General features: G+C 39.4%; 3 protein-coding genes across 3 annotated transcripts in view; 2 read left to right on the forward strand and 1 right to left on the reverse strand.

Annotated features, from left to right (window-relative positions):
* exosc7 (exosome component 7) overlaps nt 1–16,021 on the reverse strand; it is a 188,571-nt gene that overhangs the window by 96,336 nt on the left and 76,214 nt on the right. The window lies entirely within an intron of this gene.
* LOC140274859 (palmitoyltransferase ZDHHC3-like) overlaps nt 1–16,021 on the forward strand; it is a 350,244-nt gene that overhangs the window by 91,460 nt on the left and 242,763 nt on the right. The gene's annotated exons all lie outside the window — the stretch shown is intronic.
* LOC140274853 (oxysterol-binding protein-related protein 10) overlaps nt 1–16,021 on the forward strand; it is a 91,657-nt gene that overhangs the window by 59,261 nt on the left and 16,375 nt on the right. The window contains exon 7 of the mRNA XM_072370230.1: nt 4,021–4,151. Within this exon, the coding sequence (XP_072226331.1) occupies nt 4,021–4,151 (131 nt within the window). The remainder of the gene's footprint in view (nt 1–4,020; nt 4,152–16,021) is intronic.

Below are 16,021 nucleotides of genomic sequence, written 5' to 3' on the forward strand. Positions count from 1 at the left end.
CTTCAAGTTCATCCCAGATTCCGCTTTCAAGATGCGTTAAAGCCATGCCAACTGGGTGAAAGACGTGCTAGGATTTCATATCCTATGGGGCATTAAAACATGGTGGGATTTCCCTTGATGGGGAAAAATGGAAAAGATTTGGTTGCAGATGCAGAAAAATTAGTTCAGCATTTGAGGAGACTTTTACCCAGGAGGTTAGGGTTCGAGGCCCATGTGGGACGGATATTGTTGGACCTAAATTTTTACTACTTCCTTAAATTTTTTTGTTTTCAGTTTCAGTTCAGTTGAATTTTATTGAATATTTTTAACCTGCTAAACATTTCAAAATGTAATGGATGCTTCTCATGCATGTTTATTAGTTTTTGTGCTGAGTTGTAATTCACTTCAACTGCTGTGAATCCAAACTAACTGTGCAAACAAAGTGCAAGCCAGAAGCCTTTTCAGAGCCATCTTTAACACCTTTTTATAGGCATTTTATCGAGTTTTTTTGTTTGTTTTTTTTAAGCCAAGAAGTCGTGGTCAGTTGCTTCTGTAACTTTGGAAAGTTTGTTTGGCATCTGTGTCTGGGTGGGTGCAGGGTCCTCACTGTTTATTGGTCTTCTTTTTGCGCCAGCAGCCACCCTGCCCTGTACCTGTTCATCACACAGGGGGTGGTGTGGAGTGGGACCACGGGGCCGCAAGTACAAACCTCTTTCCTTCCGCTGCCTTGCTGATGAGTCCTGCGGGGGCCCAGCTGCTCCTCGCTTCCGGCATGTACCCTCCACATCTCAGTGAGGAATTTATTGTTAGGATCCTCGATGTTGCAGAGCCATTGGTGGCGTGGCTCGCCAGCATGGGCTGCATCCTGATGCAGCTGATGACTGGAGGGGCTAGCTGATTGAATGGACTTATGCCCACGCGAGAAAGCATTTCCATTGCATGGGCAAGAGAACTCTTTGGTAGAGGGCCGAGCATGAGGTTGCACTGAGTTTGGCTGGCACGTTGGTCCCTCTGGTCTCCCGTTGATGTTAGAATAACCAAAACAACTTGTTGGAGTCGGCTCTGGTCTCAAAGAGCAGAAAAGTCGAAGGAGCATTTACTCCCAACAAAAACTTGCCAGTCACAAACCAGACAGCAGATTATCAACTGATGTCCCAGAGGATCTTTGCTGCTCGCTCTAGCTCTTTTTGGATCCCCCTTCCTTCCCTCCGTCACTGCCATAAAGAGCTTGAAGCCCCACTTTCTCTCTTTCATCATCTCACAAAGAGCGTTTTCCTTTAAGGAAATTAAGATCCGTAAAGGAAATTTACTTTGCAACCAATCCCCCTGCACCTTCAGATAATTCCAAGCAAAACCACTCTTACGAACCAAAGTGAAGTAATGGGCATGGCTTATTTGAAAAAAAATATATACATATATATTTAAAAAAAAAAAAAGTAGCATCATAAGCTCTAAATTGATGTCACGGCCCAGAAATGGAAGATAAAGCCATTGGAATTTATTTAATGCATGAATGTTTTTCTGTCCACTGACTGATCTGCGCAGCCTTTTGATTCACCTGCATGTGTCCGTTCAATGGCCTAAAATGACCCTGCTCACTGAGCATCTCTACTTCTGGTGCTTCAATGTGACATCTTACAGTATTAGAGCAGACCTATTTGAAAAACTGCTCACTAACAACATGCCCACATCTACTACAACTACTTTCAGATATTTTTCTCCTAATGAGCTCTCTGAGACCCATTAACCCCAAAATGTTGTTATCACAGTTTCAAAACCTCTTAAAAAAAAAAAAAAAAAAAAAAAAAAAAAAGTCTTATGTTATCAGGAGTTGAAGTATCACAATAGGCGGCTCACTCGGTTAGTCAAGCTGTCAGTTGACCGATGCAGCCCGAGGGCTTTTTCAGCTTATTTTTGTGGAGATGGACTCATCTCAGTTTGCTTTGCACTAATGGATATCAAAGAACAACCTCGTTGTGCATTAGACTTCTAACACAGTCGGATACTGGGAGTGGAGATGAGAATTGCCTCTTTTAAGGCTCCATTTACAGTCCACTTCTCTAAGATGTGTTAAAAGCTTTAGAATTGGGGAACTTTTACATTATTTTTCTGTAAGTGAGAGTTACTGATGAGTCTTTTCATGTTGGAGACCCCTAATAACTCATCAAAAACAAGTCGCACGATGTCCGAAGCTGTTCAAAGGCAATGACTGAGTTTGAAGTGAGGTTACAGATAACCATGGAGGAGCCTTTTTGCCTCGTTATAACCTTTGGTTCCTTCTCACCACTGCACTTTCTGTTGAAGGGAGTTCAAATGTTTTGTGAGGCTCTTCACCTGATGATGTCATTGTCTAACTTATGGACCTACAATGGACCGAACTGCCCATCCTAAAAGTACTGTAAAGTTATTGATGCTGGGCAGAGCACAGTGGCCCTGAGAAGAAAACAAAATGCAACATGGGAGGAGAGGGGGCAAAACAAAAACCCATCAGCCAAAAAAATTTCAACATTTAAATTGAAGCAACAACAAAACAGAAAAAACTAAAACGCATCTAAAATACACAAGACGGGACCGTAAATGTACAACAAATCAAAATATCTGTGAACGCAAGTTAGCAAAGCAACAAAACCAAAAGCACAAAAGAACACAATGTTCCAGAAAAAGGACAAAACTGTTGTGAAATTAGTTTTTTCTGTTTTTCTGTGAAATGTTGAGCTTTCTGTTGTGTTGCTTCTGTCAAATGTTGCTGTGTTTATGACCTCAGTTACTCACGTCAAAAAAACTGGTAACATATATATATAAAAAAACAGTTCCCATGTTTTTACCGCGTCATCTAAATTACTTGGAAAGCAGAACGTTGAAAATATAGGAGTAGTTGCCCTTTTTGATTCACTGTACCCAGCTGCTGGTTTATGGGACAGTGGGATATAAATCAGTGTGAACACTGATTAAATAAAAAATTTAACTATTTGATGGATATTAGTGTCTGGGAAGTGTCTTTCAAACATAGCGGTGGTAGTATTATGGTATGGTTCTGTTTTGCTGCTTTATGGATCAACAAATGTTGAATTTTGAAGAAAAAACTAAATTATTAGAATTATTAAAATATTAGAACAAAACCGAACGACAAACCGAAGCATGCAGTCCACTCTATATAAAAATGATAAAAGAAGAATAAAGTTATTTTGGAAAGGCCGTGTCAAAATCTGGACATATATGTATCAGAAATGTACGCTATAGGTCTGTTTTACAGTCTTTAAACAAGAGCGTAGTTTGTTTGAGAGCACGATTCCTTGTTTTCCTGCTCCAGATATTTAAAGCTCATGCTTGTTCTCAGAATCCATGCAGATATGCTCAGCCCCAGCTCTTCTGTCTGTCACTCAGATACTGTCTACTTGTGCAAACGTTCTTTGAGCTCATTGTGAAACATCTGTTCTTGGCATCTGCTCTTCATTCTTAGCTTGTAATGAAATGAACAACTTTAATGTTTTTAAATTCCAGTTTTTGATTGACTGGTACTTTGTCCTTTTTGGGTTGTGTGAGAACTTCAAGCCGTTTTAGGTCATATTTGCACTACAGTTTACGTTATGAAATTCCAAAAGATTCAGACTTTATAGCAGCACTGTAGCTACATGACACTAATAAATAGAATGATTGTTTGGGTTTACAGGAAGCCAATTTCTTATGTTTCTGCAGAACATTTTCCTGCTGGTGGTCCCGAGTCGAAATTAATTATTTTACTCAATTCGCCTCAGTCGAGTCAAAAAAACAATCCATGATATATAACACTGAACAAATATTGAATCTAAAGAGACGCGTTTAGTCACACACACAATTTCCTGGTGTCTAGTCTCTGTCAGTCAAGCACACACCTTTAATACTGAATGTCAGATGTAAATAAAAGATACCAAACTGAGAATTCTACAGCTTCCCACTGTGGTTCTTTCATTAAAAATAACCAAACTAATCTCTAAATCTCAGCCACCTCTTGTGAGCTTAAAGCTGACGGCTGGCTCTGACGCTGCTTTGTCATTTTTTTAGATGGTGCTCCTGTGTGGACTGTACCAAAGTCGCCCTCAGGGGAGCAGCTGAAGAACGGAGGTCTGACTCCCCTGCGGTCAGCCGAGCCCTCCCCAGCCCTCAGGAAAAGGAGTCTGTCCCATGGTGCTGAGGTGAGAAACACGCTGTCACATTGTCAGGTCTCACCTTTGCTTTAGACTGATAGCGCTCTACGGCTTCACAATTAATCTGGGAAAAACTGAAATCTTTTTCTGACTTTGGGGTTTCTGATCAGTTTCTGTCGGTTAAACAGTTGCAAAGAAAAAATCTTTCTATTTTTTTGTACAACATTCAAACTGATGAAACAAAAACCTTAACTGTGCAAGATATGGAGATTTATTTGATTGATATTGATTTCTGATGGTGTTATTAGAGACAAAAACCACAGCAGCAAAGGTCACAGGCTGTAATGGAATCTGGATAATTGAATTTAAATTTTACAGTGGTACAGGTTGTGGGATCCAATTCGATATTTATTGATCGCCAAAGAGAAACTATGTTGTTACAGTATAAATGATAATGAGAACAAACAGTCATTGTAGACACGGCTATTGTTGGTGCAGGAATGATGTGCTGTGCTGGTCCTTATTGCAGCACAACTGTAGAAGTCACTGTTGAATCACTGTGATGTGCAGACAGTGTGTGAATTGTTCATCATGTTTAGCAACTTGTGCAGCATTCTTTGCACAATCAGCTGAAGGGACTGCAGATCGGTCCCCAGTACAGAACCAGCCCTTCTTAATGAGTTTGATCAGCAACAATTCTGCTCTGTTTGGGGAAAAAAGTTATATTTTCACATCACCTCTATGATGAAATGGGATTTGTTTCCAGAATGCATCAGGCTTGTTTAGAGATCCATTTGCAAATTTCTGATGGAAGGACACTTTTTTTTTTTTTTTTTTGTAATGACGGTCAGAGTTCAGGTGTCACTGCACAGCAGCTCATTCCAATATTTTCCATCTAATCCAATTGGAAAACCATCTTAGAAAGCCGACTTGAGGTCTGCTCAGCTTGGCTTTGAATGATTCTGTCATTTCTCAAATATCCCTGCCACTCAAAAATTAATTTTTCTTATGTTTATATCTCCTAAAATATTGGAATAAACAGACTGTCTGCTATACTGACTCGTTACTGTGCATAGTTTGTCAGTCACTTTTCTTCTGAAAGAGCAGATATTTGTGACTTTCCTAAAATCGAAACATCAAATGTACTCTACACTGGGCAAGCTGCAGCTAGTTAAATAACACCTCCAAATGCCAATTATTGTCCAAAGTCTACAGAAGAAACTTGAAACTTCAGGTGCAAAGTGAGTCCAGTGGATGATGGTTTTCATTAGCAATGTGAAAACTCTGAAAGGAAACCACTGACACAGTGTCAGCCACTGGTTGTCACAAGCTGACAAGCTAAAAAAGTTTTATTAGTCATAGCAAGCAACAGATGATCCTCACATTCACCTCCTCATCCTCTGTGCCTCTCACTAAATGGACAGCGGAGTCAGCGCCACATCAAGTTTAATTAGCTGCTCCTAAATTTGTAGCACATTCTGTACTCTGATTATTAATCATGCTGTGTGCAGAGATGTTTCTTCTCTGTGCCTGTGGCAGCGAAGTACAGTGCCTCAGCAACAGAAAGTTATTTGCTCAGAAAAACGCTTCATGCTTTGTTGGGTGCCTTGTTTGTGTCTGAAAAGTTGCTAAAAGCAGGAAAAATGCTTATTTAGCTACAGTGCAATTCAACGAGCCTTCCTCTTGTGCACGGTCGCGTATTGATTTGGTGCTGAACTATACTTGCCATTCAACTCTATATAGTAAACTAAGATTGGACTATTTGGAGAGTAAAAAAGTGATAAAATGTCATTAAATGTCTTTTAAAATCTTAAGATTCTTTTTAGTGCCACTAACTGTGATCACACCCTGCTTCACAGCTCAGCTACAGCAGTCTGATATGAATGCAAATGACATTTTCTACAACAGGAGGAGGTTGATAATCCACCTTTATTAAACTGAGCAACTTCTCTGTGATCTCTTTAGCCTTGCATTCCTGATAGTTCACCGTGTCTCTTAAGTGCGTCATCATCCGTCTCATCGGGCAGTTTTCTCTTGGGTTTTCAGTTTCGTGTGATGCGAAACGACTTCCACCCACCAGATTGTTGTCCTCACACACATTACTGGTTGCTGTCTCGCTCTGCTGTGTTTGATACCAAAAAAATCTCCAACCAAAACAACCTGCTGAGTTGGCAGACGGTTCTCGATTCATTGTGAACGGTCTCTGGCAGCGGTTTCAAGGTCCAGAATGCTAAGAAAGGCATTTTCAATACATTGCTTTACAACGCTTCGCCATTTCAGACCTTGAAACAATACGGCTGGTATATGTTTGTTATGATGGATTACTTATCATTTCAAGGCTTTGTTTGTGGATTTTCTTGCTGTAGTGAATCGAATTAAAACAAAAGGCGGCTCGCTGGATCAGAAAAGTGCCAGTAGACGATTTTTGCCTCACTTCTTTCCACTCTTGTGTTTGCACTCATCTGCACTGAAAATTTACTCAGAACTGCTGTCAGATAAGTGGGTCACACAGTAGAGAGGTGGAAGAAGAGAAGGAGACTTTCTTTCTGTCTGTCTGGGACCAGTACAATTCCTTATAAAGACCTTTACAAACTGTTGCATAAATATACCATTGTGGTTGTTATCATGGAAAACTTGCTGCTGTTAAAAAGCAGCTGCCTTTTGATGTTTTAGCCTTGTTTCCATGGATACCTAAAAATGATGTTTTGAGCTTACATGAAAGTATTGCCTATAATAGATTCTGTTGATTTTCAGCTACTAATCCTCAGTTTTCAGTATGATCGCAGGTGCCAAGGAGGCTGTAGGACACCCTTTGAATCAGGCATTTAAAAAAAATCAGTAAACTTTTTTTTACAATGATTTTCCTCTTTCTTATGGGGTACTGTTGGATTCCTGAATATATGTTACTAGAGAGGTATTTATTGGACAGTACTGTTTTGTTTTTCTTATGAATTTGGCGAAGGGGCTTCTATACAGTGGCATATCTGCAGCTCAAACTGCTGTGGAGCACATGGACTCGCACATGGGCAGCTGTAGGTGCCACAGACCTTCTGCCATTCTTATCATAGTATGTGCCTGGAGTCTGCTTAGAGGACTGTCTTTCACAGACTATGTGGGTGTTATACTGTGCACATCCACAACAGTTTGATGACTACATAAATGTCAAGCACACCCCATCAGAGAGTGTCCTTTCTACTGTGCCCACCAGAAGATTGTACATGTTGGGTAGAGCCTGGACTTCAGAAAAGCCCCATGAAAAAAATTAATTTATGACAGAGAAAGTGTTCAGTCACCCAAAGTATAACACTGAAGTCCTCTTGTCATTTTTTTTCTTTTTTTACAGCATAATGTCATATCCTCGTAGGAGTTCATTTTAGCATGTCAACTAGAAATATCACCTTTGCACAGCTGTCATCAGCTCTTCATCGGTAATCTTTTACTTCACCTGGAGGCACCGTTTTCACCATCATCTGTGTCACTTGTGAGAGGAGAAACTAGAGCACCAATGAAAATGTTAAGGCAAACGTTTACATTGCCCCCTCATTTAGTTGGTTTAAGCACCGTGGAATGGGACAGGATTTGTAGAGGGATGTTATTTAGTCTTTATTTATTTAATTAACACAAATTTACATATGTGTCTGTTTTTCTTACTTTTTTTAATAATGTGCTAGTGCATTATCTCAGGCCAAAGCAGCCTTTAAGGCTGCCTTGAATGTGCAGCAGTCTTAGTCTCAGAAAGCTGAGGTCAGGCAGCCTGAATGTTCTGCAAGGACTTTTTCGAGTAACCAGTCCTGACTACTTGCTGAGTGGGTCTCTTGCAAGTTATAGGCTGACGCAAGCAAGGTGGTCGGGTGTGTTTTCCTCTGGTTTCTAAATTGGCAGATGTGACATGCTGTGTTTGGCTGTGATTGCAGGAAATCAGATGCTGTAAACCTTCGTGTCTTATCCAAAGGTTTTTAAAAAGCAGCAGAAGTGGCTGCTGCTTCTAACTGATCGGCAGGGCGGTGTCTTCCTCTGAGAGAAACAGCTCCTGCACAGACAGTGACTCATCTCTCTCAAGCTCTCAAATTTGACCCAAAAAACAGCTGTGTGCCACTAAACTTATTATTAAGACTGATGCCATTCCAGCTATTTGTCAAAATAACACTGCTAGTATGAAAGGACATTTCGGTCAGTTTCTTTATTTTCTCTTTGTTCTTGTCTCATTAACAAGTCATGCTGCTGAGGGGAAAAAGCAGACCCTAAACCAGCTGTATTACCTGACTGTGAATATTGTTTTCCCATATAAACACACTGTCTGTGGCACACGGTTAAAAAAGCCTAAGGGGAAGCAGGCTATCCCTGGGTGGTGTTTTTACACCACATCTGTCTTCTCGCATTGCTGCCTCTCGAGCGATGAGCCCGGACAGACTGTCTCTTTTCTGGCTAGATGGTTCATTTTCAGCGACACACTGGTACAACTGCGTGGGTCTAAGTGCAAGCAGTTGTTGCATCCTATGAAAGGCCCACTGGTGCTCAGTGAGTGAAGGTTAGCAGCCTGGATCGTTATTTTATTACATTAAAATGTGAGCGTTGCAGAGTGGCGAGCAACACCTGTAACTTGTTCCAGTGAAGCACCAGCCTGGACCTGGATGGGCCAGTGTAGCCCACTGTGGATCATAATGTTTGGACCATGATCAGTTCACCCCTTCCACCATCCATTCTCACAGTTCCAGTGAGGATGTGTGCAGTTCTGCTATGACTATGATGCATTCACTGTCATTACGGAACACTTAGCTTTTGCTTATTTCTGGTTTAGAGTGTCCTCTACCCAGTGGTGAAAATCAGCTGCTGCACCTGATTAAAATCTATCCTATTGAATAAATGTTGGTGTACATTACTGTAACACATCTCTAGGATTATTCATTTGAGGTTTTTGCAAACACAGGTCACATCTCATGGATCCTCAGTTCTGTCATCTTTTTTAAGTTCAAACCTTGTAGAATAATGGTATTCCTCAGACATGAAGATTAATGGGGTGGGAGTCATCTCCTTAAATCTCACCATCTCACAACAGCCTCCATGTCAAAGGTGAGATTTCCGTAATTAATTGTCAAAAGCTTGTTAAACGCTCATCAGCCCTTATGAGCTGATGCTCATTTCAGTGTAACCACAACATAAATTATAGGAGGCCATAAGGGACATTTACCATCAACATGAGCAGTGAGTCACCTCTATGCCCTGATGCCACAAGAGACTATTTGTGCCCCCAGTAGTCCTAATCTGTAACCCCAGATCTAATCTTTCATCTTAATGTTTATTTTCTGTTGACACATGATCATAAAATGGGTTCTACAGCGCTGCACTGTCAACCCATTCATGGCTAATTATCAAGCTGTTCAGCATCCTTCATGGTGTACAATTAAAGGCAGAGAAGTGAGGACATTTCATAATGGTGTTTTGGCTCATTTAAAGAGTTCATTATGTCAGTTATCATGTAGGGGCCTCAGCCATCACTGCACTGATATTCCTACCTCTGTCAGTACTTTTCAGCTACATGCATGACTCTGAGGCACAAATGGATGATGACAAGCTACTGAAAAAATGATAAAACTCTCCATGACTCAGGGAATTTGATTCTTATGAAGCCTCTGAGAAAGATCTACTTTTATATTCTCTTTCAGAACATTTTCATTAGCCTGAGAAACATTTTGCTTGTAGTCATAATACTAAGCTCCAAAATAATTACTCTGCAAAAAAAGATTAAAAGCTCACATTACAGCTGCTGAGGCACTGGAAAAATACAGGAAAATAATGGAAAATAAAATAAAGTAACTTGATTAAAATGTGTTTTTAAGCTTTGGATGAGATGTTGTGTATTGTTGACTTCTTATTCTTACATGAAGGATGTGTGTTGGTGTTGATTCTCGATCATCCAGGTCAGGATTGTCTGAAGAACTTTAGTAAGGCAAACCTATTTTTCTTGACTCTAGAAGACATTTCACCTCTTATCTGAAAGGCCTCTTCATTTCTAAACTAGTTGGAGTCAAATAAGTTATTCCTGTTGAACTGGAAAATCCATCTTTGAACAGAGAAGTTGGTCTCTGGTATCTTTGTCCCAGCACCTACAATGTGGTTTCACAACCATTTGCACGTTTAGATCTTGTGACTAAAAAATGTTTGTCCAGACAGTGATGTGACCTTAATGACCTGCGAAGTGTAAGAACAGTCTTTCCTCTACTTGTGAGCTGAAACTCTCCACTTTTTCAGATGAGAGGTGAATTTGCCCTTATTTTAAGGTCTTAGATTTCACTGATGGATGTTTACGCATGTTATAACAATGTACTTACCTACAGATATAGTTAAATACTGCTTAATGTAAATGATTAAGCTTAAAATTTCAGTTGTAAATATTAATTTTTCATTTTATTGCATAAAGCCCAGTGGCTTGTTGTAACAGGACATAATAGAAGAACATTGTGATATTATCTCACATTATTTCTGTAAGCTCTACTTTCACAGGAAGTTTACAATCGTCAGTCACACACTGCAGAGACTGTGATCACTTCAGTTCCAATCTTTTTCTGATGTAGTTAATCAGAACGAGCCATATGGTTGTCTGAATGTGTGAATGTGATTGTTTCTCACACAACCCTCAGTCATGTTTGCCAGTTAATAATCATATTTAACACTGTTCTCAGCCATCGTTACCATGAAAACTGCAACAAAGTTCCAACCCAACTAAATTAAACCACAACTACATAACAGATGATCAATTTGGGCTTTAACTTAACACTGCCATGAACTGACCTACAAACCACTATCTGGTTAGTCACACTAAGAAGCATGAAACTTGCCTGAAAGTGACCATATATTTTAAGTGTTTTTATGTTAAATAAAACAACTTTTACTTTACTTTTGAATTAGACATGTAAATCCATGTAAATAAAATAAATGTAAATTAGTTATCCTATGTTTCATGTTTTGTTTTGTCTCTTGTACGTTCAGTTAGTCTGTAACTTTGTGTTTTGCTGCTGCGGTCTCTCTTGTAAATGAGACCCTGGTCTCAATGAGATTTTACCTGTATAAATAAAGGTTAATAGAAAATAGATATAAATAAAAAATCCCCACCCATCCCAGTATTCCTATTACAGAGAATTGTAAGCTACTACAGATCCTTTTAGTGTTTCGGTTAATCGTTTAAGTTATTTCAGCCTTACAGCTCTTAATTCCAGATGTAGCAACAAGCCACTTTGAGCCTCAAAGTTCTGATAAACTCCCTTTATGACATCGGCTCAATACCAAAGTTAGCCACTTGCTGATGAACAAAACTGAGCATATTTTTAGTTAATTTATAACACCCCTTGGAATTAAATGAGGCTTTAGATCAATTCACTTTTGCTCATTGTCTGTGGAAACCAGGCTAAGTGGAGGTCACAATGAAGTTGTGTGGTGGCACTATAGGTCCATTACGTCTGGAAAAATGACCCCAGTTTAATGCAACTGCTGATTTATTAATGTAATATAAATAATTTGTGTCTGTTTATTCAGCTGGAAATAAGCATGTGTAACTTTAAATGGAGTTATTGACAATATATTTAGATATATTTTGTTTACAAGTGGCAAACTCTCTGTCTGTTTTTCACATTATGCACAGTATGGTTTGCTGAGTTGTTCTGTCCATAATTGCTCTTTTGTTGACCACTACCTGCTGACTCCCTACTGAAGAGTCCTATGTAGAGGACTGCAGGCTTATCATTGGAATCTGAGAACGCTTTCAGATGCTACTGTGGTCATCATCTAGGTGTATTTGAGACTTTCCTCGAACACAATGCCTTGTGCTTTTTGGGTTGTCATTTTTTCACTGTTCACATAGCATTGCAGTTAAGATATTATTTACAAGCAAATCATGTACAGTTTTATGTTTTGTGACTGAAGTTATCAGGGAAACTTGCTTTTTACTATATAGCCATGATTGCAGCGGGTAAGGATAAAGTGAAATGTATTCCACCCTAAACATCCAGGTACCGCATGCAGCTGTACTTGTCAGTGTGAACACTGGATGTACTCAGACATCGGTGTTGGTATGAAATGATGCAGTTTGAGAGATGGCAGCTGTCTCGACTTAGTTTTCAGCTTGATCTGCTACGCCTCTTCTGGTCAAAAAAAAATCTATGACTACGAATTTAAATACCCTCCAGATCTGCATAATTTGTACATCAAAACACTCCTGATCTTGAGTATACTTTGACTTTTGTAGTGGTGTAAAATGTTGTCAAAGCAGCTTATTTTCCTCAGTGACATTTTGCCACTAAAGTCTGCGGTGCCTAAAACTGTCACAGCAATAAATCATGTGAAAAATGTGCTAATGTGCCAGCCATGTGCCTGACCCTTAACCCGTTGGCCTGGTTAGGAAAACACCAATGGCAAAAGTATGTGCTGCTTTCTGATTTAGACCCATTGAGATTTGAAGATAATGAATGCATTGTTTAAGCCGGGTTTGAAGTTACAAATCAGAATTCATATAAAAGTGAAAAACACGTATTTATACACTTTACAATGCTTGTTTAACTACACTAATGGCTTTTTACCTGCTCTAACCAATAATTTACTGAGCTATTCATTATTATACTTGCCATGTACACCATTTATAAAGGGTACATTACATGGTCTCTAATATATTTTGGGATGAAATTCAATCATAAGTGTTTGAGCTCAAAGTGTTTAAAAATCACCCTCCAATAATTGTCTTCAAACTAGTAAATAACTGCATCAACAATATCAAATGGCACCACGTCATGTGATTTTTATTATCCTGACACTTTTTCAATGTGTGGAAGGGAACTCTTTTAACAGCCCTTTTAAATTGAGACTTCCACCTCACAACACCATTTCTCTGTAATGATTGTGCTATTCTTGCACTTGTTTCTTGGTGCTGCCTTGCAGCTTGAACCAGATTTCATTAGAGCCTTAGAAAATACTCTGGCTGCCATTTTAAGAAGTAGGGTGGGCAGACGGAGATGCGGTGCAGACTGCCCAGGCACATTAGTCCAGCTTTACACTGATGTTTAATAATCTTTGACAGAACATTTTGAAGAAAAACCTCATCCTGAACATCTCATCCAGTGTGAGTGATTGGAAGTTTTGTCTGGTGTGAAGGAGACGGAAAGGTTGACGAGTGAGAAAGAGAAATGTTGCTTGAGTTGATTACCTGAAGCCTTTTTCATCAAGATGATGTTTAGATAATGAAGAGCAGAGGCTGGAAGTTTCTGGAATGATTTATCTGAGGCATGGATTTGGAGAGATGGAGAGTTTGCCATCTTGTGGTAGTGAGACACAATGCAGATGTAATCAGGTTTATGAATCCAGAGTTTTACATATACTTTTAGTTTGCGCTCAACAATGGAACCTGTGTGATTATTAACAGTTTTTATGTCATTTTCGTAGATAATTCTATCTTCTGCGGGTCAGATGATGGAACGCAGTTGAGCTCGAGGCCGGTTCTTTATAATCTGGGTTGTTTGCCAGTTAAGCATTATGCCTGTAATCTTATGTATAGACTTTATAGCAAGCAAGAAAGCACATTACCCCAGAATAATAAAGGTTTCCGGTTTGAATTATGTAGCAGCCCTGTGGCATTTGATATTCAGTGTTAGTGTGCAGCCAACAGGAGGGAGCTCGGGGCCAGTGCGTGACAGTGGGAAAACAGAGAGGAAATTGCTGGTGCTTGCAGAAATCTGGTAGCTTCATACATCTGCAGCAGCTCCAGTGCACTCACTTAACACATATTGGGCCTGCTACTGTATTACTACCGCTGTGAGCTGCTGCTGTACAGTTGAGTGTTAGACTTTCTGTCTTTCTGTCTAACACCAAATCTGTCCTGGATCAAAGATCTTTCCCTTTTTCTGTGAGACTTGATTTGACTTACAATTAGTGTCAAAATATTGTTTTGTCTTAAGAAAATGTCCATCTTCTAGTACAGCTTTTTGGCAAACAGACAAGCAGTGACATTTGTATTGTGTAGATGGATATGACAAATTCTTACCTGGATATTTGACCCATCTTCCCATCTGTGTGATGCTGAGTTTTTGCTTTGTTTTTTTTTACTCCAGCAGAGGGCAACAAAGCCCTCCTGTGCATCCCTTCTTTCTCCATAAGGTGAATCATAAAACTCACACCAGATCTAAATGATGTGCATTTGTATTCCTACTGGTACACTTCTGGGACTTCTCTGGTTTTTAAATGTCCCCTCGACTATAGAAAGTGTAAACACTGCGCATCATCAACTTTTCCTGATTGTTATGAAGAGACGAAAGGTCGTGTCAGTCCCCGTTTCAGAGAAATGAATAATGAGCAATGTGTTCCCGGCTCATATTCAGTCTGTTCAGCAGGGACTACGTGAAGCCATGAGTCATTCTGCTCTGTGATCCATTCTTTATTGAACTCCAGCTTTAGTTTGGGATATTAAATACAACACCTTCCTGTTTGAAACTTCTCTCTCTCAAAGGCAGTGTCCTGATATAGGTGGGGACAACTGTCACTTTTTAAATTATTAAAGCACCGCCCTGAAACCATGGAAATGTATACATTATATATTACACAGATAAAGGGCTGACAAAGAATATAATACAATATAGGTGGGAAGCTGTGTAAAATGTAAAGGAAAGCAATGATTTTCTAACATTTATGCAAGTCCTAATGTAATTGACAGTATTACGAAGGCGGCTTATCCGACCTTGTAAACTGAGGGATATTATTTGTTTTTTCAAAAATATGCCAATTGTCAATTTGATGCAACATGCTTTAAAAAATGGCAACAAAAGATGAGGAAAATTGGGTAGTTTTTTCATAGATAAATACTGGAATAACTAATTATATTAATTGGAAACGGGACAGTAACATGATTGGAGATTTAAAAACGTAACATAAAAAGATCTCAGAGAATCTGTCAGAAGATTGAGGGATTGGCTGAAAGGCTAAAAACCAGTATTGCATGGTTGTGATCTTCAAGCCCTCAGACATCAATAACAAACTAGTTTCTGTGGTAGAATTTGCAACATGGGCTCAAAATGGTGTCAGTAGTGTTCAGTTAGTTCGTTGCTGAAGCCAAAACTGTTTGTAAATGATTTCATTCTACAGGCTCTGGAGCAAGATAAGCTGCCATCCAGAAAAAGGTGTTTCTCACGACCCCCTAATGACTGCATTTCTAGGATTTCATGTCATAAAATCTTGCCAGAGGACAGTTCCAATGTCAGGTATCCGTTGAAGGAGAGAAGTGTAAACTGCTATATAAAGGCCTGTTGGGTAACCAGCTTAACAGTTGCAGGCTATTTAATTCAATTCAGTTTAGTTTTATTTATGCAGCGCCACATCACAGAAGATGTCATTTGAAGGCACTTCAAAGATACAGTTCCATTCAAGCCAATTAGAATCCAATTCACTGTAATACAGTCATAATCAAATTAATTAGATTAGGTCCATTTCAAACAGCCCATTTTTAAAAAAAAAGTTGCCTTTTCTCTTCGGTCCAATCCCCCATAGGGAGCGTGCACGAGGTGAAGTGTTAGTTTTACAGTACGCGTGTGTGTGAGGGCTGTAATCAACGATGTTTGCTGTGATCTATTCACTCTTGTTAGGACTGGTTCATTGTGAGGTTTGTGAATACAAAGGACTATGTCCTAGCCTGAGAATGATGCAACTTAGGGGCACCCATCCTACCAAGGAAACAACATCCACTTTAAGAAGCATTTAATGTTTTTTTTTTTTTTCAGCAAAATGATGGCAAACCACATTCTACATAATAGAAGCATCTATATTGTTGCTGCAGGCTTTTTGAGGGCTGTTCCCCAATTGAACCACAGAATTAGTATCAACAGGAAATTACTGGCTGAAATTGGATAAGAGTGAAATTAATGGAGAGATCTGGTGCCTATTTTGCA

The sequence above is a fragment of the Leuresthes tenuis genome, unplaced genomic scaffold, assembly GCF_036924035.1.
Source record: "Leuresthes tenuis unplaced genomic scaffold, fLeuTen1.0.hap1 SCAF_18, whole genome shotgun sequence".
Lineage (NCBI taxonomy): Eukaryota > Metazoa > Chordata > Actinopteri > Atheriniformes > Atherinopsidae > Leuresthes > Leuresthes tenuis.